The sequence below is a fragment of the Telmatherina bonti genome (genome assembly GCF_933228915.1).
Source record: "Telmatherina bonti genome assembly, chromosome: 6".
Classification (NCBI taxonomy): Eukaryota; Metazoa; Chordata; class Actinopteri; order Atheriniformes; family Telmatherinidae; genus Telmatherina; species Telmatherina bonti.
Window position 1 is genome coordinate 22,082,788 of NC_136624.1, and position 24,318 is coordinate 22,107,105.

The 24,318-nt window shown below is 36.9% G+C and overlaps 1 protein-coding gene across 1 annotated transcript; it reads left to right on the forward strand.

Moving 5' to 3' along the window:
• Positions 1-3,689: 3,689 nt before the first annotated feature.
• On the forward strand, positions 3,690-22,804 carry igfn1.4 (immunoglobulin like and fibronectin type III domain containing 1, tandem duplicate 4). The gene is made up of 24 exons (XM_079242436.1): positions 3,690-3,749; positions 6,592-6,682; positions 10,132-10,254; positions 10,524-10,663; positions 11,388-11,487; positions 11,743-11,815; positions 11,912-12,104; positions 12,197-12,310; positions 13,035-13,203; positions 13,351-13,623; positions 13,790-14,011; positions 14,247-14,303; positions 14,811-14,846; positions 15,562-15,677; positions 17,931-18,072; positions 18,153-18,446; positions 18,629-18,931; positions 19,253-19,432; positions 19,514-19,642; positions 19,749-19,828; positions 20,010-20,202; positions 20,794-21,090; positions 22,224-22,550; positions 22,654-22,804. Exons 2-24 carry the CDS (start codon positions 6,637-6,639, stop codon positions 22,656-22,658), a joined length of 3,612 nt encoding a protein of 1,203 aa, XP_079098562.1. The 5' UTR covers positions 3,690-3,749; positions 6,592-6,636; the 3' UTR covers positions 22,659-22,804.
• The last annotated feature ends 1,514 nt before the right edge of the window (positions 22,805-24,318 follow it).

Below are 24,318 nucleotides of genomic sequence, written 5' to 3' on the forward strand. Positions count from 1 at the left end.
TGAGGCCCCAGGACACACTAATACTATGAGTGCTCACATAGCTTCCTGTTATTACTGACACAACTCTTTAGTGAGTTTATTGTATTAGACTTTGAGATTTAAAACCCTATAACCATACACCAATGGTATTTAGCAATGTGGTGAGATATAACTCATTCCAACAAACAAACCAAAATCTGCTTCCTTTACCAACATAAAAGTAAGGATGCTAATGACAATGAAGCAAAAGCCTGTCAGTAAAAAATATGACATTGCCTGTGTTCACCTTATTCTAGGTGGTGTAATGCTGGCGTGTTTTGTGATGGTTTCAAGTGCTGAATTCATAGCTTCTGACTTAAGTGACCTTTTCCAATAAATGCCTCCGAGAACATGAAGCCTCTCATATCATCTTCTCGTGACTGCAGCAGCCACAGTTCCTGTCTCATGCAACCACTTTTATTACGCAGCCTGAAATATCCCCATACAATCGTGCTCAAACTGAGCATCATGATGTTATTGCTAAGAACACAATGAGCAGCTGGCAGCTCACAGTGCCAACAACTGTCTCCACGAGACATCTAAAGGAGTTTTAACACCTAAGTAAACACCCTTGAAGAAGGTGTTCAACAAAGACAGGTTTCACCTTGTTGAAAAAACATGTTTTTCAAAAACTTTTTAAGCACTTAAAAACAAACTGTTGATCAGAATAATTGCTTTCAAAGTAGTGGTCTTTTTTTATTTTTTTATTTATTTATTTTTTTACATAAGGATGCTGCAGCTGTGCGCCTTGTCCTCACAGATTGTGTTCTGCACTACAGACACACACAGATGGAGAGTCTTCATTAGCTTAGTTTCAAACTACTCCTTACTGTAAGTAACATTCATGACACCCGACTTTTTTCTCCTTATTTTAGTTTTATTTTGACAATAATTAAATGAGTCATGTCTGTATATGTTCACATCTCCACATTTGTCAGACTAATAGGACAAAAATGACACAACCATGTTGGGTGTAAAGTCCAAATCACGGCATGTTTTCTAACATTATTATTCAAAAATACGATTTCACGCATGTTTTGTTTCAGTCATACGTCGTATTAGCGAACTAGTCTGCGCACTAAGCCTCAATTTTTCTTTGCCAACCTGATAGTTACTGAAGCTACATGAACAAATAATAATAATAATAATAATAATAATAATAATTTGTTGGTTTGCTTTGAAAACCCAGCATAATAAAAGTCAGTCACACTTTATTCATATTTATTTATATTTGCAGAAAATAAGATTTTAGTGATTGGTGAGCCTACAAATATGTTGGTAAAAAACTGATGTTGGAATTTATCCTTCAACCTCTTGTCTCACTTTAAATTTTTTCTGTGCTGTATCTTATTGCGTGTAGAATGAGCACTTTTCTGGTGAATGATACTGTGTGAAAACATCATTTTTATTTCTAGTTCATGCAACAGATTAAGTAAATGTTATATTATTAAAAATAGTATTTTATAGCCGTTTTTCAAGCTTATTAAGTTAATCAAAACACATAAGATCCCACTGCCCCCAACAGCATGTCATTATAATTACACTGCCTTATTCATCTTTCATCATGGCCTTAAATTTGGAATATCCCCCTCTTCTGTTTCATTTGATCCATTATAACTCAATCACTTGGGGTTAACATTACAGTTTTTGTTAGATCTGTTGCATTTACTTTTTCAGTTGAGCGATGTGAATCACATCTTCACAGTCCCGAGAGTCCAAGGAATCTATTGATACTAAATACGAAACGGTAATTCACTTGGAAAATTATTAAACAGTAATATAAAGTGTAAGAGAAACTGCATTATTTGGATTGTCATTGTCACTGTTAAATCACCTTATCCCCCCACTGCTCGATGGTCCCGAGATTATACCAGTATATATATATATATTATACCAAACATCTTTTACCAGGTCTGACAATGTTTATGAGTAAAAAAATAAAGCTAATTAAAAAAATCTGCATTGGGTGCACAAATGTTAGAGAACAGTTGTTTAAAACATATTAAAAATGGATGACTTGGTAGAACTGTATCAGTGATGGTGTGAGGGATCTATGAAACAGTCGAATCAGCATTTAAAGGGAGCACATGTTGACCAAACAGGCCTACATTAGGATCACGTGTGCTAATTATGCCATCAGGTTGTGCATCTGACAAGTAGCTGTCTAAATGTGTGGTATGGTGAAATTAAAGTTTGGCACTGAATACTTACTGGAATGGCGCAAACAGTTTTTGAGTGGGACACTGGATAATTGTGGCATGAATCTGTGCAGAGTTGTTGTGATAAAACATTACCAGTTACCAAAAGCTCTGTCTTAACCAGGTAGCTTAAAAAATGTTCACACATAGTTTAGAGCACATTTTAACTTTTTAACAATGTTACCATTTGCACACACATTGTACAGCTGGAGCACTGACATATCTAATGGCTGTTGTAACCGTCTGATATTCCAGATCTCTTTGAACAAACTAAATCAGCTGTTTTTCCTTTTGTACTTGAGTGAAAACAGTCAGAAATGTGTTTGTCAGTATGCTCAGACACATGCCTGGCAACTCCGAGCAGAATGAGCTTTAAAGGCTGTTGTCTATTTAAAACCAAATTGAATTTACGTGGCAACTGTTGTTGTCATTCATGTGAAGTACATCATCTGCAGCATGACTTCACTCCTGGTGTTCAAGATTTCCCACCCCAAGGCAAAAAACATTCACATCTAGGTAGCGCTGCAGATTCCACTGAGGGGAGGAGTATGTTTGGGATCAACTATGCTTTGCCGTGTGAAGCATTATTATTATTATAGTATTTTTTTTTTTTTTTAAACTACTGTGAAGATGCCTTCTCATCTGTGAGAAAACAGTGTTGTGTGGCAGTCATCAGTCCATCCAAACACCAATATGTCTTCTTGTTCTCATAATTTCATGAGCATGACAGCATGAGCATGCTGGGCTGTCAACACCATTCTCTGACAATCTGGTTCTTTCAACACCATAATCCAAGTAACACCGACTGGCATACCTGAAAAATTATAATTAAGCAGATAAATTACATAGATTTACAACAACACTAAAAAGCCAAAATACAATGACCTGATTAAACTATAATTTTTCTTTATCAAAACAACACAACTCTTATTTTTATTTAAATGTATTTTCAGTATCTGACATTTGTTTCACCTCTCACAAAATGAAAAAGTTTCTGTTAAATTATTACCCTCATAAGATTCTCCGTCTGTAACTGAAAGTGATTTGCAAAGATAACCTTAAAGAGTCAGAAAGCTGAAACAATGAGAGACAAACTGGTTAGAATATAAAGTCAACTTTTAGGTAAAAACAAAACAAACAAAAAAAAAAATGAAGGACAAACAAAAGCAAATTGAAAATCTGAAATGATATGACAAAATGTGTCTAAATTCCATTTTTAGGCCTAAAATATACACCCATCATGGGAAAGGTCATGGCTTTGTCAACAGGAAACCTGTGCTTGCATCATCACAACATGGACATTGTAGTCCTTGGATTTCCCTCCTCCCCCCTTTCTCTTGTGAGGTCATGATTTATGCCCTAAACAAAAAAGCAATCCCCTTTCTTGGCAAGCATGATGTGTGACGACGTGGGCGCTTGTCGCAGAGTCATCGGCATTCCCGTAAGGATTTAATAGCTTGTAGACCAGTGAGGCAACACTCACATATCAGACTGGGAAGCAGCTCCACTGAGGAGGATCACAGGACTGCTGAGGTGAGTCCATCATTCATCCTATATGCAGCACGGCTCTTAGATGGAGGTGTTAACTGCTGATATATGGATGCACACACAATTCTGGGCCTGATTTGCTTTTAACATATAACCCAACGAAAACAGTGTTAATGTGGCCAATTGTTGAATGCATTAGACTATAATCACACAGCTGGATTGCCCTCAAAGTGCTCTGATGTGCATCATTTATGTCATTTTAAGTATTTATGTAATTTTTTTTTGTTTTCTGAATACCCTGCTTGTTTAGTTTTCTTTTTATATAAATATTTTTTTTGTTTTTTGTTTTTTTTTAACTCACTTGTGTATTTGTTTTTTATTCCATGGACATTTTAAAGTTTCTGACAAATTAGGCAAAATGCAATAGAACATTCCTAAAGTTTAGAAAATGTAAGTATATAATAGGAAGCATTTTTAACCTTTCTTAACATTTCAAATCAGTTCAAAGAGTTCAAATCAACGGAGCACACATTCTTCTGGAAATTTACCAGATCAGCATATATTAGTGGTACACACAATCCTACCAGAAAATGCTGACACACTGGGATATCAAACAATCATACCCTTCTTCTTTCTACCTAACTGAAATCCAGTCTTGTAACTAAATCATCTCGTCCTTCAGTTCCTAAATTTTACAGCCACTGCCAAAAGTCCCACTGCAACTATGTAATGTCCCAAATTAAGTCTCAACAGTCTCCCTTGCTGACACAATCCCTCTTAGATAGTCACATGCTTCCTGAACATGCCCATGGCAGTGTCTTGCTTTTAATCATTTTTATGATGCTTGGTCTGAGTATTTGGTCCCTTGCTGTGACCAGCATTGGTCACAGAAGCAGCTGGTGGCATTAAGGCCAGCATGCTGTGCAAGGCACCTGACACTTCTTTAATAAATAAATAAATAAATAAAAACCCACCACTGCAGCAGAAATGACACTGCAGGCTTTGGGCCAAGTCAGAAGGTAAATATAAAAAAACTTTTTTAAAAGGGCTGAAAACTCTTTAAAATTGCTTAATAAACAGAAAAATGCTAAACTTTACAAGGACAGCAGTCAGCAGTTCACTTCATGAACTTAAAGGCAACCATGACATGAGAAGCCTTCATCGTATTTACCCTAAATATAACTACAGCATATATAAGCTTCACTCTTTATCTAAAAAATATATGCATATATTTTAAGACGTGGTGTGAAAATGGTGGCTTGTTATAATAAAACACGTAAACATGAAGCCAGATCATTGTAAGTACTAATTTTAATTTTGTGTGCCCCAAAGCACCAGAGCAAATAATGTAGAATGCTTAAAATGACTATACACAGCATGTTTCACCATAAAAAGAAGCTGGCATAGCGTCAGCAATGATTTACAATCATATTGAGATGTTTGAGATGGGATGTTCAGATTTTTATGTGGCATGTGAGCTATCATATGACAGTCCGGTTTACTCATCTTCCAGTAGCCGTGAACCATTGAAACCCTAGAATATGATCCGCCCATACTGGGGGATGCTACGTTTAAGCAAATACTGTAAAGGAGAAGCTATATGTAGTCAAACATGTCTGACGTCTACCTTAGGGCTGAGTGTGTCCACTAGTCATTAGATGGTTTTAACCAGTTTCGAAGCCAGCCTATACAAATAAAAAAGACAAGAGAAGGCTGCAGATTATTATCAATGTCTAGGAATCTCTCTGTAAAAACATCTCTCTGTAAAAGCTTTAAACTGAATACAGCAATCGGTACACGGAACAAAAAGGACTTAAGAAAAATTCACCTTGGTTTGAGTTTGTGGCAGATATTTATACTTACAGAAAGTTTAGTTATCTGAGGGGGAAGTTGTGCTGCAGATGGCAGCACAGCATCTTTTTAAAATCAAATCTGTAAACAAAAAAATTATAAAATGAAAACAAATAAAGGCAGCATCAAAGTGAAACACTTATTGATACCAAATTAACAAGTTTTAAAAGTCTAACTTAATGTTTGGTGACAAAATCTTTAGTAATGTTGGAAAGACTAACAATATTAAGCATGCCGGCTTGATGTGTGGTCTTAAAACTCTTAAAATCACTGAGTAGCTACCAGATACTGGAAGCACCCAGCACCAAAAGTCTGTGTGGTTGCAATGTTGCACTACAGTTACATGTACTAACCACGCAGTAAAATGTCGTCAAATCCATTTAAGCCTCAGCAACACCAACTCCATTACAATTAATGTTCAGTCTATTTTAGTCAAGTGACATTTGTCCATGTAACTTTAGTCAACGTGTGGGTAATGAAAGAGTCTCATGGACTAGAGATCACTACAGCAAATGTAACGACAAGCCATAAAAATGTTCATTTGATAAGGACGCAATCATTTCAACAACATGCCAGAACACTTTGCCTTAAAGTGGCAACAAGAACTTCAGAATAACGACAGTGTCGGTATTGAGAGAAATCATATAATGGTGCTAATATGAAATATTACACTTAAACACTTTTTAATAATTTTTTTAAAATGTGATACTGTGATAACAACAGTAACAGTCAAAACAGACAACCGCATTTGCAAACGTCACACCTTCCTTAACTGGATGAAAAAATAAAGAAACAGCCTGGTCGTCTCAAGTTGTTCAACCTTGAAGAGACTTTGTTGCCATTAGTTAGGGAGCTCTCACAGAACTTTCTGAATGATCCAAACTGAATGCTTTCAATGACACATTAGAGTCATTTCAGCATCTGGAAACAGTGATAAACTACTTATTCTAAATGAATAGAAAGGAGAAACATGTTCTTCATTTGATAATATCAGCCACAACAGTTGTGCTTTATATTTCTCCACCATCTGTTGCAGTTGGTCTACATTTGCTGAATCCAGGAAGGCTTCAAAGAATCCAAGATGTTCAAAAGACCAAAAGTGACAGATGGGACAGATACTGGCCAAGGTAAGGAGTAGAATCTAATATTCTATTGGAGGGAAGAAAAGAAAATCTGTGACAAGCTGATGTGATTATCCAACATGTTCACAGCCTCTTTTAATGCATTTACTGCAATTTCACAGAGGTGACAAACATCTAAACAAATTGGTATTTTGAAGACAGAAAAAAAAGTCTGAAATTAGGATTAGTTAATAGTTAATAGTTAATCAGTCTGAAGGAAATCTGGCAGTAATGTATAGAATTTAAAAAACTTTTTCAGCTCATTATCAGGATCTTAAAGTACTGCTTTGTCTGGCTGGAGAAGCTCATTGAAGAATAGCATCTTTGTAATCAAAAGGTTTCTAGTTTGAGCCCTGCCTTCTTTAATTTGACAGCATCCCAGCAAGGGTACTTAAAAACAGTTCACAGGAGATTCCACCAATCTTTCACTTAATCTTCACGATCAACATGACTGCCACAAGAGCAATTATCTGGACAACTGCCAATGTAATCCCAGTTCCCCAAAACCCTTCCCACAATATCTTAATCACTACTGCCCTGTTGCCTTCACCCCCCGTTATGATGAAATGCTTGAAGAATCTGCTGCTGAATATCATCCTGCCTTTTGTCATCCACAACTGGATCCCCTCCGATTTGCCCAAAAAGCTAAGCAGGGCGCAGAGGATATTGTGGCCTACCTGCTGTACATCCTTCTTCAGCATCTAGATGACCCAGGCAACTTTCCTTTTCGTTAACTTCTTTTCTGCTTTACAATAATCCAAAGACATCTAATAATCCATAAAATACACAATCTCAACATCTCCCAGCTGACCCATTTTATTTTCAATTTCCTCAGTAATATACCACAACCTGTACAAGAAGGATGAACCATGTTGAGTCCTCTCCAACAAAAACTCCATCTATCCATTCCCCAGGACCACGCACTTCAAATACTTGGATCACACAGCAATCTTCACTCTCCTCTTAGACAACCACTCTCCTCTGGACCACACCCACTGAAATATTAATATCACAGAGATTCTCACCCACTGCATGATGCCTTCTCCCTTCACTCTCAGGGCATAGATACAGGGCACTATGGTTAAAAAAAAAAAAAAAAAGACTCAGAGTGGAAAATATCTGCTGCCTTTAACAACAAGCTCTGCTGAGGACAATTTTGTTTGTTTGTTTTTTGGTTATTTGTTGTTCTGCTCTGTCCATTATTGTCATGTTGTGTTCTGGTCAATATTGTCTGCTTTGGTTTTGTGTGCCAAGAATTCCCACTTCCATGTCATGAAGCAGTTTAAAGTGGAATTAACTTTTATTAGCAATCCCCAAGGAATCTAAACTCCCATGTAAATGTATCCATTTGCTACGTTTACATGTGAGTTTTAATTCCTGTTTAATTCCGAATAAAAGTTAACTCCACTTTAAACTGATGAAAAATGACCATTTAAACCAGGGCTACTTAATTATACATTAAGGTGGGCCAGATTTTCAAATAAAAAAAATTATCAGAGCCAGTAAATAAAGTAAAGAAAAATAAATCAGGAAAATAAATAAATAAAAAAGATACATTTACATTTTGAAAAATAGGTAGTTTATTAATTTTTCTATTTTAAAATCAGTCCCGCATGACAAGGACAAATGCACAAAATGAAATAATGAAAATTCCAGTCAGAGCCTATTTTTCTCCTAACTTTTAAAATAAAAAGGTCATTTAAAAATAAACTTCTTGGTGCGGTGCCTTCTCACATTCTAATATTTAATCACCGCCACACATTCATTGCATGTTAAACATATTGGTTTGGCTCAAATGTGACGGCAAAATAAACAAATACTTATCAGTCCAGACGGGGTTAAATCTGCGGTTTTCATTGTCAATGTTGTGTTTTGGGACAGAGAGCGACATGCTTGCTAGCGCCACTCTTACAATTTCAAAACACAGCAACAAGTGTTGCATTCATGGTCTGCATAGCTGTAGGATTGTAGGCTACTTAATCAGCGTAGGAATGACTAAAGGTTCTTGATTAATATCTTTATTCTTTTACGTAAGATGGGCCACTTAGAAGTTGGTTCTGGGCCACATGTGGCCCGCGGGCCGCCATTTGAAGAGGCCTAATGTAAACACTTAATTCCAAACGCAAATTTCTATTCAGAATATATTCTAATTCCAAACTATGTAATTCCTCTGTCATGTAAACCTTGATTTCGCTCTAAGTTAATTCCGGTCGTTCTGCATATGCTCGTTACCTTGTCCTGTCCCAATGACGCGCGTTGTTCTGCCTCCCGTGTTTGGTGGTCTATCTTTCCTCTCCTTCTCAGTTGCTGTAAAATGTGACGTAATATGCTCATATTGAGCTGGTACTTCAAAATTATAATAAAAATAGCGTTGAAATTGGTTCTTATTATGTAGCTTTAACAAGTTTCAACTGGAAAGGGAAGAAGCAGGGAGCCAAATTTGTTTATTTCTGGTATACGTCATAAGTCATGTCCACCCTCTGTCCAATCAGAACACTTTCCAACCCGCCGCTCTAAAGAGGAATTAAATGAAGACGTGTTACATGTAAACATGCATTCAGTATTATTATTTTCTTGCAAACTCGTTGGCGAATAAAGTTTTTCAGAATTATTTAATCTCAAATTATTAAACCATCATGTAACCGTAGCCATTGACATGTTAATTTCAGTCAGATGTGTTTGCACAGAGTTACAACTTAAACCTGCAAGACAGTGGTCCTGGCGATCGGAGTTTGACACACCTTAGTTAAAAGAAAGTAATGCAAAAAGTCCAAGATTACTGCAAAAGTATTTCTAATATGCAAACAAATTTTATCTCATTGTCAGATGCAAAAAAAAAGAACAATTCCATCTTACAATCCAACTTTAATGACTTGCTGACATATGTGCTATTTGCCTTTTAACGTCTTCCTCATCAGGTCGCCCTGAAGAGATTTGCAATGGTACAGAAGGTAGGCTTAGGGAACAACAGGAAAGTCATCGGCAATTGTCTCTTTTCTACCACCTGTTCATGAAGGCATGAAGAAGTTATATGGAATGGATCTGTTAATCTACTGTGTGAGCGCACATATATAATGTTGCGTAGATATGTAGGAGCATCACTACATATCTGATCTCAAACTGAATGTAAGGCATGGATTCACATTGGAAAGATGAAAAATATAAAAGTTATTTATATGTAAATGCACTGAGCAGAGCAGTCCTGTCCACCGCGGAGTTGAAAGCACACAGTAAATATTCCTGGATGGTAATAATATGCCTAACATTAACATTCTAATATGGAAAATATTAGAATGACTTTTTTTTTAAAGCATGGTCCATGTAGGGTGAAGTGTTTACAGATAAAAAGCTTTTAAATAATGGACATGATTGTGGTCATGATTTTCATTCTCTTTCAGTTTGTTTTTAAGTGTCCACTTCATCATTACTAACGTGTAACTTTCCAAATCTGACAGTGGGGATCAAGAAAAAATCCAAAGTTCCCGGCGTGATGATTACGCAGTACATTGAAACGCTGCCTGATGGAATGAGCCACCCAGATTTCACTCGCAAACCAATTGCTTTAACCATCCAAGAAGGTAACACTTAAGAGCAAAACAAACATATATTCCAAAATGTATGGAAGACAAAATGAGATAAAACCAGGATTAAAGGAAAAACTAGTTACACCATAAAACAGATTTTCTGCACTTCTGCAACGTGGTGTCCTGCAAGTACTAGTAATGCACTGATAACCTGTACAGAATAACATTATACTATACAGGTATAAAATATACCTGTATATGTCTTACAAATCAATTATATTAAACTATAACACATCCTTCTACTTTGTTCCCCTTTTGAACAGGGAAATTTGCTTTCTTTAAGGCCATTGTCACTGGGGATCCAAAGCCTACAGTAACGTGGAGCAGGAATAATGGAGATGTGTCGGATACATCAAGATATCAAACCAAATATGATCCAAACTCCAATGAGCATACTTTTGAGGCAAGCAATAGGGACAAATCACATCACTAGGATATTGTACGATAGAGGAGTAAGCTGAAGTAAAATTAGAAGTTTGAAGAGCACACTGACAAAAACCATATCAACACATAAAGCATGGGAAGGTATTTAAATAAAAGTCATTTTGTTTGTTGACTTTTAATTATGCTTGGTTAGTTATTTTTATGTAATCCTGAGCGTGAGAACAGTGTAAACAATCTGTCACCTCAGTCACTTATAAGTTTCTTCAACTTTTTGCTCCCATTTTCTCATGTTGTAACCATTCTGTGTCACATCTAGAACTTGCATTATAAAAAAAGAAAACAGAACAATAGATAACAAAATTCTTCAGTTTATTGCACAATCTATTAAGTTTGAACGTAACGTGTTGTCTTTTCAGACATATATTACAATCATTATCTTGATGTGTAAAAAAAAGTAAAATAATTTAGTTAGTATTAGGAGTTTTTAGGAGAAATGAACACATACAGAAAACTTAAAGACTCAGATTAGTTAAGAAAGGCTGACATCAGCTTCATACAGTTTCATCTTCTGTGCATCTTGTGTATCACTAAAAGTGAATTAATTCCACAAACAACTCAATAGCCCAAGGTTCAAGAATAAGAAAAATAATTTGTGTTTCTTTATTAAAAATGTTCAACTTTATCAAATTAATAGCTGTTGATTAATTGGGTCTTTGATGTTTTGCATGTTTTGTATTTTCCAGATGCCAAATGTTCAGCCAGATCAAGCAGATACCTACAAGTGTTTTGCCACAAATCAGTACGGTCAAGCCATGGTCACAGTTGTTCTGAATGTAATTGAGGGTAAGGAGTATTTGCTTGTTATGATTTTGTAAAATAAATGTCAGGGAAATAATTGTGTATAATGGAGACAATCACTGCATGCAGATGCATCCAGAATGTAAACAAAGCCCACATGTATTCACATTCAACACTTCACTACTCAAACATGATTATATTACAATAATTATAATTTTCATTTTAGCAATTAATAAACTTTCATTTAATTATATCCAGGAGTTTTCATTTAGAATTTCTTTTTGTGTGCTTCACCTCCAGTTGGTTACAAAAAGAACAAAGCCCAGACACAAGCAGCTGATGAAGATTTTAAGACTGTCCTGAAAAGGAAAAGGTGAGTCCAAACTACGTTACAGTTCTGACGGCCATCTCTCATGTCTACCTTTTTTGTAAGAATGTTCTACTGACTTCTCAATATTACAATTTCTAGCAAGATCCGACCAAAATCTGAGCAACATGAAAGAAAAGACGGGGAGATAGATCCTAAATTCTGGGAGCTTTTACTCAGTGCCGATAAGAAAGACTACGAGAAAATCTGTGCAGAGTTTGGTGTCACTGACTTTCGTTGGATGCTCAAAAAGCTCAATGAAATCAAAAAGGAGAGGGAGGAAGAACAAGCAGCAGTATGTAATCTGCAGCATTTGCTTTACAAGCTCTGAGTTTTTTTGCAATGTAATGTTCTTCACTCTTATTCCTTCTTCTGTTATCTTTCCAGTTTGTCAAAAGCCTGTCTGACCTGAAACCTATCAGGGTCCACGCAGACGGTACTGCATCCTTTGAGCTCGACATGGATCTCAATGATCCTAGCAGCTCCATATTCTTGTACAAGGTAAAATGGTCAAATAAAATCCTAACTGCACAAAGCACTGACTTGTGTCACTAGACGGAGCACCTGCAAGCTTCATATATTTAAATGTAATCTGGCCAAATCTGGCTTTGATGTTTCAATAAATTTCTTAATAAAGTTAGGAGACAGAATAGATATTTTTGGGGTCATCTGCCCCTTTTGAGACAAAATATTGTTTTAGTAAAATATCCAAAAGACACCATGACATCTGGCCCTTGTCTGGAATCATATGAATGGAGTCTCGCTAGAAAGTTTTTAACGCAAGGAGTGGCATTTCTTCAATTCAAATTTAATTCAAATATTATTTATTTAGCACATTTACCACAAACTCCACTGACCAAAGCGCTGACCAGAATCAAAATAGAGTATGCATACCAAAGATATCAATAAAAAATTAACTTTGGTTTAAAAGAAAATACTATAAGATAAGGTAAAACACAAAAGTACAGTTATAAACAACAATGACACCCAAGTAAGAGAAAAACAAATGAAGTCAGTAAACATGTATATAAAAAAAACTGAAATAATAAAATAGCTAAGATATTTTGTAAGCTAAGTTTTAAATGCCAGGGAGACTAAATGGGCTTTTAAACTGCTCAAGAGAGCTTGAGGCCCTAACAGAAAGCTATAATAACAATGACAACTTCAGCTATAATAAGAATGTCAGCAATTCCTAAAGGAAATTATGTTTTCATTTCCGTGATAGGATGGAGAAATGATTCCTTATACCAAAGAGTTGGGAGACACACTGAAGCACAGCCTTAAACAAGTTGGAAAAAAGTATGTTTTCAGCATCAGGGACCTCCTGCCAGAAGATGCTGGACTGTACCAGGTGGATGTTGAGGATGTCACTATGTTTTCAACTGACTTTAAAAGTAAGTTATTTTAAAACTGCTCAACAAACAGCAAAAACTAATTACAAGAGCAGAAGAAAACACAGTTGATGGACTTAGCAGCGCAGCTCAGATTGAATGAATCCTGATGTGCTTCTAATTGCAATGAAACCTTTGCTTTCTTTTCAGTCCCCGTGGTGGATTTCTTGGTGAAAATTCAGGAAGTGAAGGCCAAAGAGAGAGAAGATGCTGTGTTTGAGTGTGTCTTATCAAACCCCTTTTCAAAAATCTTGTGGTTTGGCAAGAATTTGCCACTTGAACAAGGGGATAAATATGATATTGAGGTTTCAGAAGACAAACTCATCCATCGTCTTGTGGTTAAAGACTGTATGGTTGTAGACAAAGGAATTTATTCTGCCTGTGCAGGGATTAAATCCTGCAACGCATGGCTTGTTGTTGAAGGTAAGGTACTCACCAAGAAACTTACTCCTAACTTTAAATGATATCGTTAAATGTTTAGATACTGAAAAAGAAGAGGAAAGCAGCACCTTATTTTTTATCTGTTATTGCTTTCAAAATCATCATATTCACACACTTGCCATGCATTTCTTGCTTTTACTTAATTTAGCTGATAAAGACGGGCAGAAGGGGAAAAAGTCAGCGAGGAAAACAACGAGGGCAGGAGGATCTGGAATGGATTTGGAGAAAATTGCCCAAGAGCAACAAGCAAAATTAGAAAAGGTGAGAGAGGAAAGAAAAGAACAGATTAAAGCTGCTCAGGAAGCTGCTCCTCCATCTGATTCCCCTCCAGCACCTGTTAAAGCGGAACCAACAAAAGTGCCTGAACAAAGTAAGAAAGTCCACCACAAAGTTCATGAAGTGGGTGTTGTATCAATGCAAAGTATTACTGAGTCCAAATTCACTTTCCTGCGGACACAAGTCCAACAGTTTGACTGACATGATTATTAACTCCGTAAGTTCCAACATGAGTATCTGTTTGTGAGGCTTGTTGTTTTATTTCTCAATAACGATCTTACATTTAGTGGAGTTTGCATTAAACATTAATCCTCATCATGTGTTGACAGAGCAAGTGAAAAAAACAGCAGCAGTGACTTTAGATCCACCAGTTGTAGAAAGCACAGGTAAGAGACTTGAAAATTTTACTTCCAGACCCTCTGGTCTTGTGTTTTCAATTAGTTAATTACCAGAATATGGGAATTTAAAATGCTTCTTTTTTCATCAATTATTAAGTGTACACCTCTTAAGCTTCATTCAATCAGCTACTGGCAAGAATCGGATTTTCACTCTGAGCTCCACCTCCACAACACTTTTATATTTTTGGCTACTTTTATACAAATCACAATGACCACTTCGAAGCGTGATGATGTTTAAGATTATCATTGTGTTGGCTGTCGTCTGCCTCACTGAATAAACAAACAGTGACTAATGTCTTCAGTCTGAGTTTGTCTTGTCTTGAACAGTGTGTGTGTTAGACAGCGATACACACGTGATCACACACTGTGGAACTGCTTCTTAAGAGGGAAGATAGTCTTTTATGTACAGAAAGTGAAAAAAAAAACATGACCATGACAAATGCTATTACACTAAACCACTAAAATCTTCTTGTACTGCTTGTGATTTTCCCACAGAAGAAACAACAACTGAAGTGGAAGAAGACACAAAAGGTAAGCAAAATATAGCAGAACAGTCAAAAATAAGAGAACAATTTGCTCAAATAAACTGAAATCATGAACTGTTGTTACTGCTGTCAGGCCGTTCGTCTGAGGAAACCAAATGTCATGAAAGCTTTCAGCAAAATGCAGACTCTGAAGGTGAAATGAGAGATAATTACAGTTGCAAAAGCACAAGTGTAACACAAATATCAAAAGGCTAACAAAACTCAGAAAATCCCGGATTTGCATTTGTACTCCAATATTTTGCTGTAAGAACTTGATTGTAAAACTTTCCCATGGTGATCTTAGAGTTTGTTGATAATAAGCACGTGGAAAAGTCTACCATAATACACCTTCTGCAAGTGGTATGGCACCTTGTAACAGTCTTGAGAGTCTGCTGAGCTCATTTAGTCAACATCTAATACTGCTTGTTATTGTGTCTAAGTTTGTTGTGAATATGCTTATTTGGTAACTTGACAATTCTCTGATATGATCAGATACTAATTTGTACACTTTAGTAGTAGTTTAGATTGTGATTTAAGATTCACTTTATCAATTTCCTCACATCTAAACAACTGAAGAAAAGACAAATTTCTGTAGATTTGATCTTCATGTTAGTCAAATCAAACATACTTGTTACTTTTTAATATTTTAATTCCAAACAAAAGTCTACTTAGAAATATCATATGTAAAATGAGCTGTAACTCTATTTTTAATTGTTGTATAGAGCTTGGTATTTCAAGTGGACTCTCTGACGTCTACGCTCTCCGTGGAAAACCAGCTGATTTAAATGTGAAGATGAACATGGACTGCGATGGCACATGGTTCAAAGACGGAGAGCAGGTAAAGCCCACAAGTAGCCATACGTAAAGATGCAATTCAGCAGCGCCTTACAGCAAACTATCTGTAATAACCAGACTTAAATCTGCCAAGTTGTATACTGAGACATTTTCCATTTTCTTTTATCTCCATTTACATAAAAATGACAACATAAAGGAGTGATCTTCCACTTGATGTTGTGAAACAGCGGCGAGACCAGAGTTCTTCCCACTTTTAAAGCAGGATAAAACACATAAAAAAGTGCAGTGCAGGGGGTTGAAAGAAGGTGCAGTTATTTACACCGTCACCCAAGGGGATCAGTTTGCCTTCATCACACGCCACTATTGGATATGAAGCCCTTTTTTCCACAAGCTGACACAATTTCCTGAGGTTTTAATTAAATGTGTTGACTTGCTTTGGTTATTAAAAGCAAAGTTATTACAGCACTGCAACACTCTTCTCAGTCTTTACACCTCTGTTCATAACAGGTGCTGTCAGAAGGTGAAATGAGTCATTCACATCATTTTCCCCTCCTCTTCTATAGGGCACACTTCTTATGGGATGAGTGTTCTGGACACAAACTACCCTCAATAACTGTTGAAGCATCTTATGCCGATATGAGACTACATACATGAGCAACTTTAAGAGCTGAGACTAGCATGAGAAATGACAACCAGGACACTTCTGACATGAAGACGAAAACATTTGACCAGAATTTATATTCTGAAATACGTACACTTCACACATAGTTGGTACTGATCACTCTGCAAGGCACAGTGTCTTCAGTCGTCCACTGAACTGGCCCAGGGTGTTGTGCACTGCGCAGCTCGGAAAATGGAAAGTTTCATGTGACATTACAGCAACTCACAGAAAAAAACATCAAACATCAACTCTACATTTATCATTCTCATTCTATAAAGCCTTTGTCACAGCCAGGCTTGATAGACGTTACGTGTATCAAGAAATTGTAAACATTTTTTTTTTTTTTCTTCTCGAGCTATGGCGTCAGTTTCTGATGTAAAGCTGCAATCACAAATGGGAGTTAGGGAAGAAAAAAAGACAACGCTAACAATTAGTCAGTATTAGAAGAACCAGCAGAGCATTATTAGCTCATTTATTTCTGATGACACCATGCTGTCTTGACTTCCCACTTGGAGGCTCTGAGTACAAACCACAGGAAAAGATAAAGTTAGTTATAATATGACTTTACAGATCTGATTGTGTCGCTCAAAGAAATATTTGCAGACCTCAAAAGATTTGCAGACCACTACCCAAAAGATGCAAATTGACAGCATTTTTGGTATATTTTGTGGATTTGAATTGCTGGTCAGTTTAGACACAAAAAGCCCCACAATATCCAGAATCACAGACAAATACACAAAATCACAAAAGACAAATGTTATTCGATTTACTAAACTGAACATCTTGACAGTTTATAATATAAACATTGTAGAAACATGTATTTTTCTCTACAAAGTCCACTACTTGGGTCATAAATTTTGCTATCAATTCCAGCAGTACTTCCAACATAATTCAAAAATTTATTACAGAATTACCAGACAATCTAAGCTTCTTCATGCACCACTTAGTCACACCACTAGAAGTCAGTTTTCCTGTAAATTCAGAGGGGTCCATTTATGGAATAAATACATCACTTTGTTAGACATATCACCTTCTTTATTAGTGATATGATTGTGCTCTTCTCTTATATTTATTTTATTTGTAATATTTTTGCATTTGACGTTTGTTTTTTGTTTTTTTTTTGGGGGGGGGGGGGGGGGGGGGTGTTGGGGGGTTATGCTTCATTGTATGCATTTCCTTTATCTGGTTTAATTGATTACTTTATTTATCCTTATATTTAGATTATGATGAAGTTTTCGATAAGCCCTTATGGGTTTCCAGCCTCCCCAGCACTGTAGTTTATATTATTATTTTACGCGTATTGTCCATCATTTGAACCTTTCCTCTTACTTTTTTCTCTATGAATGTTTATACTGTTTCTTTTAAAGTGCAAACTCAAATAAACAAATAAATACGGATGTCAACACAGAAGAAAATGATCCCCGAAACATTTTCTCCAAACATTTTTCATTTTACCACGGTGTATTTAAAAGTACAGGAAATTTATTAGAAATGTAATAAACATATTCAAATCTATCTTTATTAAATGTGTTTCAAAAAGTGTTCCGTAAACTTGGTTTGTTTCACTTTGCTGACCCAAAAAAATGCACAAATTCTCACATTACCTTTTTTTTTATTTTTTTATTTGGGTTTTAGTTAAATTCCAGTGGTGGGATCACAATCACCAAAGAGGGAAAGTCTCATAACTTGACAATTCGAAGCTGCAGGGATGACAACTCTGGAGTTTATCGATTCGTAACAGGGGAGCTGAGTACACAGGGGAAAGTTACAGTTGGAGGTAACACATATACATGCTTTTAGAGATCCTGCAAGAGAGAAGAAACTGCAGTTCTGTTAACTTATGTCTGTATTTCATAGATGTACCAGCATTTGATGAAGATGACCTTCACAAGTTCTCCAAGCCTGTGATAGTAAGAGTGGGCCAGAACGCTGCTTTCAAGATGCCCTTCCCACCTCAGGAGTCTCTGATGGTCAGATGGTTTAAGGACGGCATTGAGATAAAAGACGGAGGAGGTGTAAAGATTTTGAGGGAGCCAAATCACAGCCGGCTGCTGCTGAGAGACTGCCTCCGGACGGACACAGGGGAAATAAAGATCCAACTCACAAACCCATTTGGTGCTGTAGAGGCCACATCCCGCCTTATTGTTCTTGGTATGAAAACAGAAAAATCTCATGAGAAGTGTAGGGAAGATGGAAGGAAAGATGTGGAAGTTCTAGTACTTCTTAAGCAGCATCCACCGGCCTTGTCAAACAGTGTAGAAACAACCTTTTCTTTACAAAGGGTCACATACTGTAAGCGCTGTGTTTAATTCAACACCCTGTTATTCCAACAGATCGTCCAGGTCCACCGGAGGGTCCGGTAGAGATTGTCGAAACCACTTCATCAGTGATTGAGATAAAATGGAACCCACCCAAAGACGACGGCGGCTCTGCTGTCACCAACTACATTATAGAACGACAGCAGGCGGGACAGAGTCTGTGGACAAAACTTGGAGATGTCTCAGCAGAAAAAACTACTTTCAGAGACAGGAATGTGACTCATGGGAAGAAATACAACTACCGCATCTACGCAGAAAATCCTCAGGGCATCAGCGACTCCCTGGAGACGGCTGATAGCATTATGGCAGGAATAATGAGTGAGCAGAAAGAAAAAAAAAATCTAATTTAGTATTCCTCCTCAGCAAATCCCACGTTAATCTCTCACAGGTTGTAATAAATGAAAATGCCTGGGGATGAGTTTTGGGATTGCTTCTGATCACTTATCGTTGGCACCATTTAGTCACTGCTCAAAATCCACCTTTTATAAATGCAATAACAGCTGCTCTACCTCTAAGAGAAAATATCTGCAAGATCCTGGATTATTAACACGTTGATGTCCTTAATTTAGTCCATATATTTAATTACTTCTTGTTATTTCTGAGTTCAATTAACTGATTAGTCCATTTGTCATTTTCTAGTTTTATCTGGCCCACCTGGAGCACCGACAGTGGTAAGTGCCTCAAAAGCCTGCATAAACCTGACCTGGACCCCTCCAGAGGATGACAGAGGTGTTCCAATCACTGGTTACCAAGTGGAGAAACGTAAGAAGGAAACAAATGAGTGGATTACCCTGAATGCCTTAAATGACCCCATAAAAGGTTTGTAAAAGTAATATTGCATTATGTTTGGATTAAATTTAGAGTGAAACCTTTTAAATCCCTTGTTAATCTCATTTTCAGACGTGAAATATGCAGTCAAAGATATTACTGAGGGAGCAGAGTATGAGTTCAGGGTTTCAGCAATTAATGAATCTGGATCAGGAGATCCAAGTCCTCCATCTGCAATGGTGTGTGCAAAGAATCCCAACAGTAAGTAATGACTTCTCTTATTGAATATGAATGATTTAACATCATGAATAAAAATATAAATATAATAAAACAAATACATTTCTGTGTTTTTCTTTTTTTAATCCAGTGAGACCCTGTTTTAAGAATCCAGAGGATTTTATCGTTGTCAGAGCAGGAAATTCTGCACGCGTCAAAATTTGTTACGAGGTATGAATGAACTCAAAATCCCAGTCTGCCCTTCATTCTGTAATGTTGATCATATAAAATAATTCCCCACTCTATATTTTACCCTCCTGTTCAAAACTTCTCTTCTCATTCTTAGTTTGATAACTGAGAGATGAAACTTGTCTTGCACTTTGCCTCATTTATCTGATGTCAATATCTCCAGGCTGAACCTCCTCCTGAGATCACTTGGCTGAAGGATGATGAGCCAATATCCCCATGGATTAATGTCATCAATACAGAGGGAATGTCTCAGCTCGTTATTCCCTCATCAAAGCGCTCTGATTCAGCCATCTACACCATTAAAGCGAAAAACTCTGTGGGAGAAGCCTCTTTCGATATTGAGGTCAGAGTAACAGGTAAGAATAAATAACAGGGCTACCTACGATCTCTGTTTAAAAGTTGAGGAAACAGCAGCATTTGTTCGGTAGATAAGGTCCGAGTTTTGTGTTTCTTTGAATTTAAATGAAGAATTAATTTAGTGCACAGCTCTGCTGGGCAGAGAAACCAGTTGTGTGAAAACAAGACAATGTCAACTGGAAAATATTTAATGAGATAAAAACACAGAATCCACATATTGACGGCTTAATTGATGGCAATGAATCAGTTTTACTGTGTGGCGTGAAGTAATAAGATATGATACTGAAAAAAAAAAAAGCAGACACAATAGAAGACATAAACAGCAATGAATAGAAACTGTTCAACAAGACACGGGTACTTCTGTCCCAGCTGCCATTGCTCTGCTGAACAAGTGGTTCTATTTTGTATTTGTAGTTATGCGCTTCTTTGTAATTGTTGCATTGATCGATTGTTTCACAGCTTACTGCATAGCAAATTACCCCGCAGGGATAATAAAGACTCCTTGAGCCTTGAACTGGTGTGGGAACAAAAGAAAAACAACCAAATTATCTGTAGCATAATTTAAATTCTTGTATTATTTTTGTTCCTAGATGAACCCAAGTCTCCAGGTCCAGTAGTGCTGGAGCAGACAGTCCATGATAAACTGGTGGTATCATGGGCTCCTTCTCCAGACCAGGAACTCGACGACAGAATGTACTATGTGCTTTCCCAAAATGACTCCAACACGAGAGTCTGGAAGACTGTAGCAGACCGCCTTTTCACAAACACATACACGGTCAACAACATCCTTCCTGGAGTACAGTATCATTTCCGAATCTATGCCAAGAATGATATGGGTCTTTCAGAACCATCTGAGTCACCCCCGTGGGGCTTCAGCAGCAACAGAGGTGGGTTAGTTATGTTTATGCCATTACATTTGCTTGAACTGCACAGTGTAATACACAAAACATAAGCTAGCTTCAATCAGACGTGTTTATTTCCTCACACTGAGGAAACATACAGCTGCATGAAAGTGTCCAGAACATTTTCTCCGCCTGAGGTCTGCGGACTGTAACCTGTACAGGGAAATATTAAGTGATGGCAGACTTAATTCTGCTTCTGTGCATAATACATACAAAACTAATTTCATGTTCTGTCACACAGTCCATTATAGCTTCCATCCCTTGGTTATAGTCAGTATTCTGCAGCACATTTTCAATATACTTTTCCCCCTCTCAGCCAGGCAACAGATGTGCTTCTGTGCAACATCATTGCAGAAATGCATGTGCAACTAGATACCAGAGGGCAGTGTTCATTTAAGTTATTTTTGGGAATGACAAGCTCCTAAGCAGAGATAGAGAGGCAGTTAATAGTTACAACCCCAAAACAAAACAACAAATAACATGAACAAAAATGAACATAAAAGATCTCTGGATATTGTTCATCATTCTGAGAAGATAACATCTCTTTGCCAAGAACTGATTTTTGGATCCAGGCCAGTAAGAGGACAAGAGAATTTCTCCACTGTGAGATTAAATAAAGTCAAGTCAAGTCAAGTCAGTCTGTGATCCTGTGAATAACCAAGGCAACAATGTCTCACAACACCATGTAATTCTAAATGCAAAATGCCATGACTTTATCTTGCAAGCATACAGAGAACATAATTGTGAGAATTAATCTGAGCTCATATTTTCCTTTGTACAAACATTAGTTTTCTAATGAGACACCATAAAACAACGCAGTTATACTTACTGATATACATGTGTAACACTTTGATATATACAATATGAATCAGATCCTGGATTTTCAGCTTATTTAATAACAAACACTCCATGGTGTATAAAGGATTTAATGCAAACAAATATATTATTAAATTTCATGACTTTAAACATTCATTAAACTTTTCTTTTTGTGTCATCTAATTAAAATAGTACTTACAGATATTTTACATGACCACTGTTTAAATCCTTTCAACATTATTATTGTGTGACTTTGAATACTAAGTTTAAGCACTTTTCCTTTTTTACATTTTCATTTTAAGTTCCAATAACTTCAAATGGAGTTGGCACATCTGACGTTTGCTTCGAGAGGCCTCCATCCATCTTGGTTCCTCTGAAAGTCCACACCCACCCTAAAGGTTACCAGGTCTACATGACCTGTGCTGTGCGAGGATGTCCAACACCCACTGTGTCCTGGTACCTGAATGATGTCTGCATCAACTCAGACAGTAACTACTACATCACCAACTCCTTCGGTGTGTGCTCCATGCATATCCTCAGAGTCCGTCCAAAGGACAGCGGTGTATACAAGGTGGTTGCTGTTAGCTGTTTAGGCGAAGCAGAGTGTTCCACTAAACTAATTGTTGAAGGTAAGCCTTTTTTGTTCTGGTTGTGTTTGGTTTAGTTTTTTTTTTTTTCTTTTCAAATTATGTTTTGTGGTGATGATTTCTCCTAAATATTTTTTTCTTACAGATTAAAATGCCTGGAAGCCTTCAACCGTATCCTCGGACTACAGAGATGGACTGTGCAGACTTTGTAGATTAAATGTCAGACTGCAATGTACTCATGAAATAAAATATAAAGTGTACTTGAAACATATTTTAAATTAAACAGATTGACTATTTTTAGCCATCAATATGAATATGTGTGCAGCATGTCTTACACTGTGCATTTCTCAAACTCTTCCCACGACTTCAATAAATTCACACTGACTCACCGGAAGCACTTTTTCTTCTTTTTGAGGAAATATCTTTTTATTAATAAACTCATGGTAAAACTGGAAAAAACTCTCCAACCATCAGTTAAAGAAACGTGTTTCTCTCAGCATGTGACATCATGCAAATCACTGAACAAAAACACCAATGAACCAACTCCACATTTACATTGCACTTCCAAATATATCCACATGGGAATGCAATAAACTATCTATTAGAAGACCTATGACTGTAACCGTAAAGTAGTCCTTTTAATTTAGTTAATCTTTAAAGGGAGAGGTTTGATATCTATGCAGATTTTTAAAACAGTCTCTATATATAATTGTTCCAAACTGGCCAGCTCATTGAAACCAGTGCTTTTCATACCGCAACCACACCAAGCAGACTTACAGTATATAACAGGAAGCAGATTAATAAGATGTGACTTGTTACCTAAAGAGCAAAGCCACGATTACCTTGTTGAGCGTTATAAGATAGTTTGGGATTTACTTGTAAATTGGTTGAGCACCCACTTTGTTTAACAGTGCTTACCTCATTGTCTTTCTGAGGTCAAGGGTGGTGTTTGTGTTTATCCCCACACATATCATCAGGCTTTTATTGCAGCTGTGGGACTTTCTAACAAGCTTAGGGTGACTATTCAACGGTCTGGAAGTGCCATACTATTTAAACCCCTGACATTCTCAAGCAAGGACCCTGCTTAGCGGACTGTGTCCAGTTTCCCATAACCACAATCTGGAATCATCTCTTTTTTTTTTTAATACAGTAGCAAGTCCAGAATGGTTTACCAAATACCCCAGGCAAGCTGTTAGAATTCCTGTTGATACACAGGGAGGCTAATTGGAACAGAAGATCCATTAATATCAATCTTGGATTATTTTACATTATAAAATGTCTCATGTTCATGTTTATTGACCCATGAAGTTCATGCTTGAGTGGTCAGATTACGTGAGACCTTGTGAAGCTGCCAGTAAACAGCTTTTGGTTGGGTGTCTGACCTGGTGTATATATGGGGAAATTGTAGTATGTGTGTATTGTGAATCTGTAAATCATAGATACTTAACACATAAGTACAGTTAAACCCATCACGAACGCAAGTCATTAATGATATGATGTTAGGTATCACCAGTTTCATTCTTGGTTCTAATGCAGGTCTGTTGATGGGGTTTATTTCACGCTCAACAGTAATTATAGAAAAACGTTGGCTCGATATGACCTATAGCAGATTGAATGAAGGGTCATAATGTATTTCCAGAACCATCTGCAAAGTGATCGCTTTTATAGAGATGCGTAAGAAGAACCTCCACCCTTTACCGCAGTAACGGGGGTTTTTACCAACAACCCATGTAAGGTTTTCCATGCGTTCCCTGCTTTTATCACCGAACAAAAAGGCGTGTCACATTTAGATTATTGCATAGTCAGACGA

Excerpts from the sequence above, each read along its gene's own strand:
- igfn1.4 (XM_079242436.1), top strand. The coding sequence starts at position 6,637 with ATGTTCAAAAGACCAAAAGTGACAGATGGGACAGATACTGGCCAAG. Across the intron at positions 14,847-15,561 it reads AGTGGAAGAAGACACAAAAG|AGCTTGGTATTTCAAGTGGA; the intron begins GTAAGCAAAATA and ends ATTGTTGTATAG. Across the intron at positions 18,932-19,252 it reads CATTATGGCAGGAATAATGA|TTTTATCTGGCCCACCTGGA; the intron begins GTGAGCAGAAAG and ends GTCATTTTCTAG.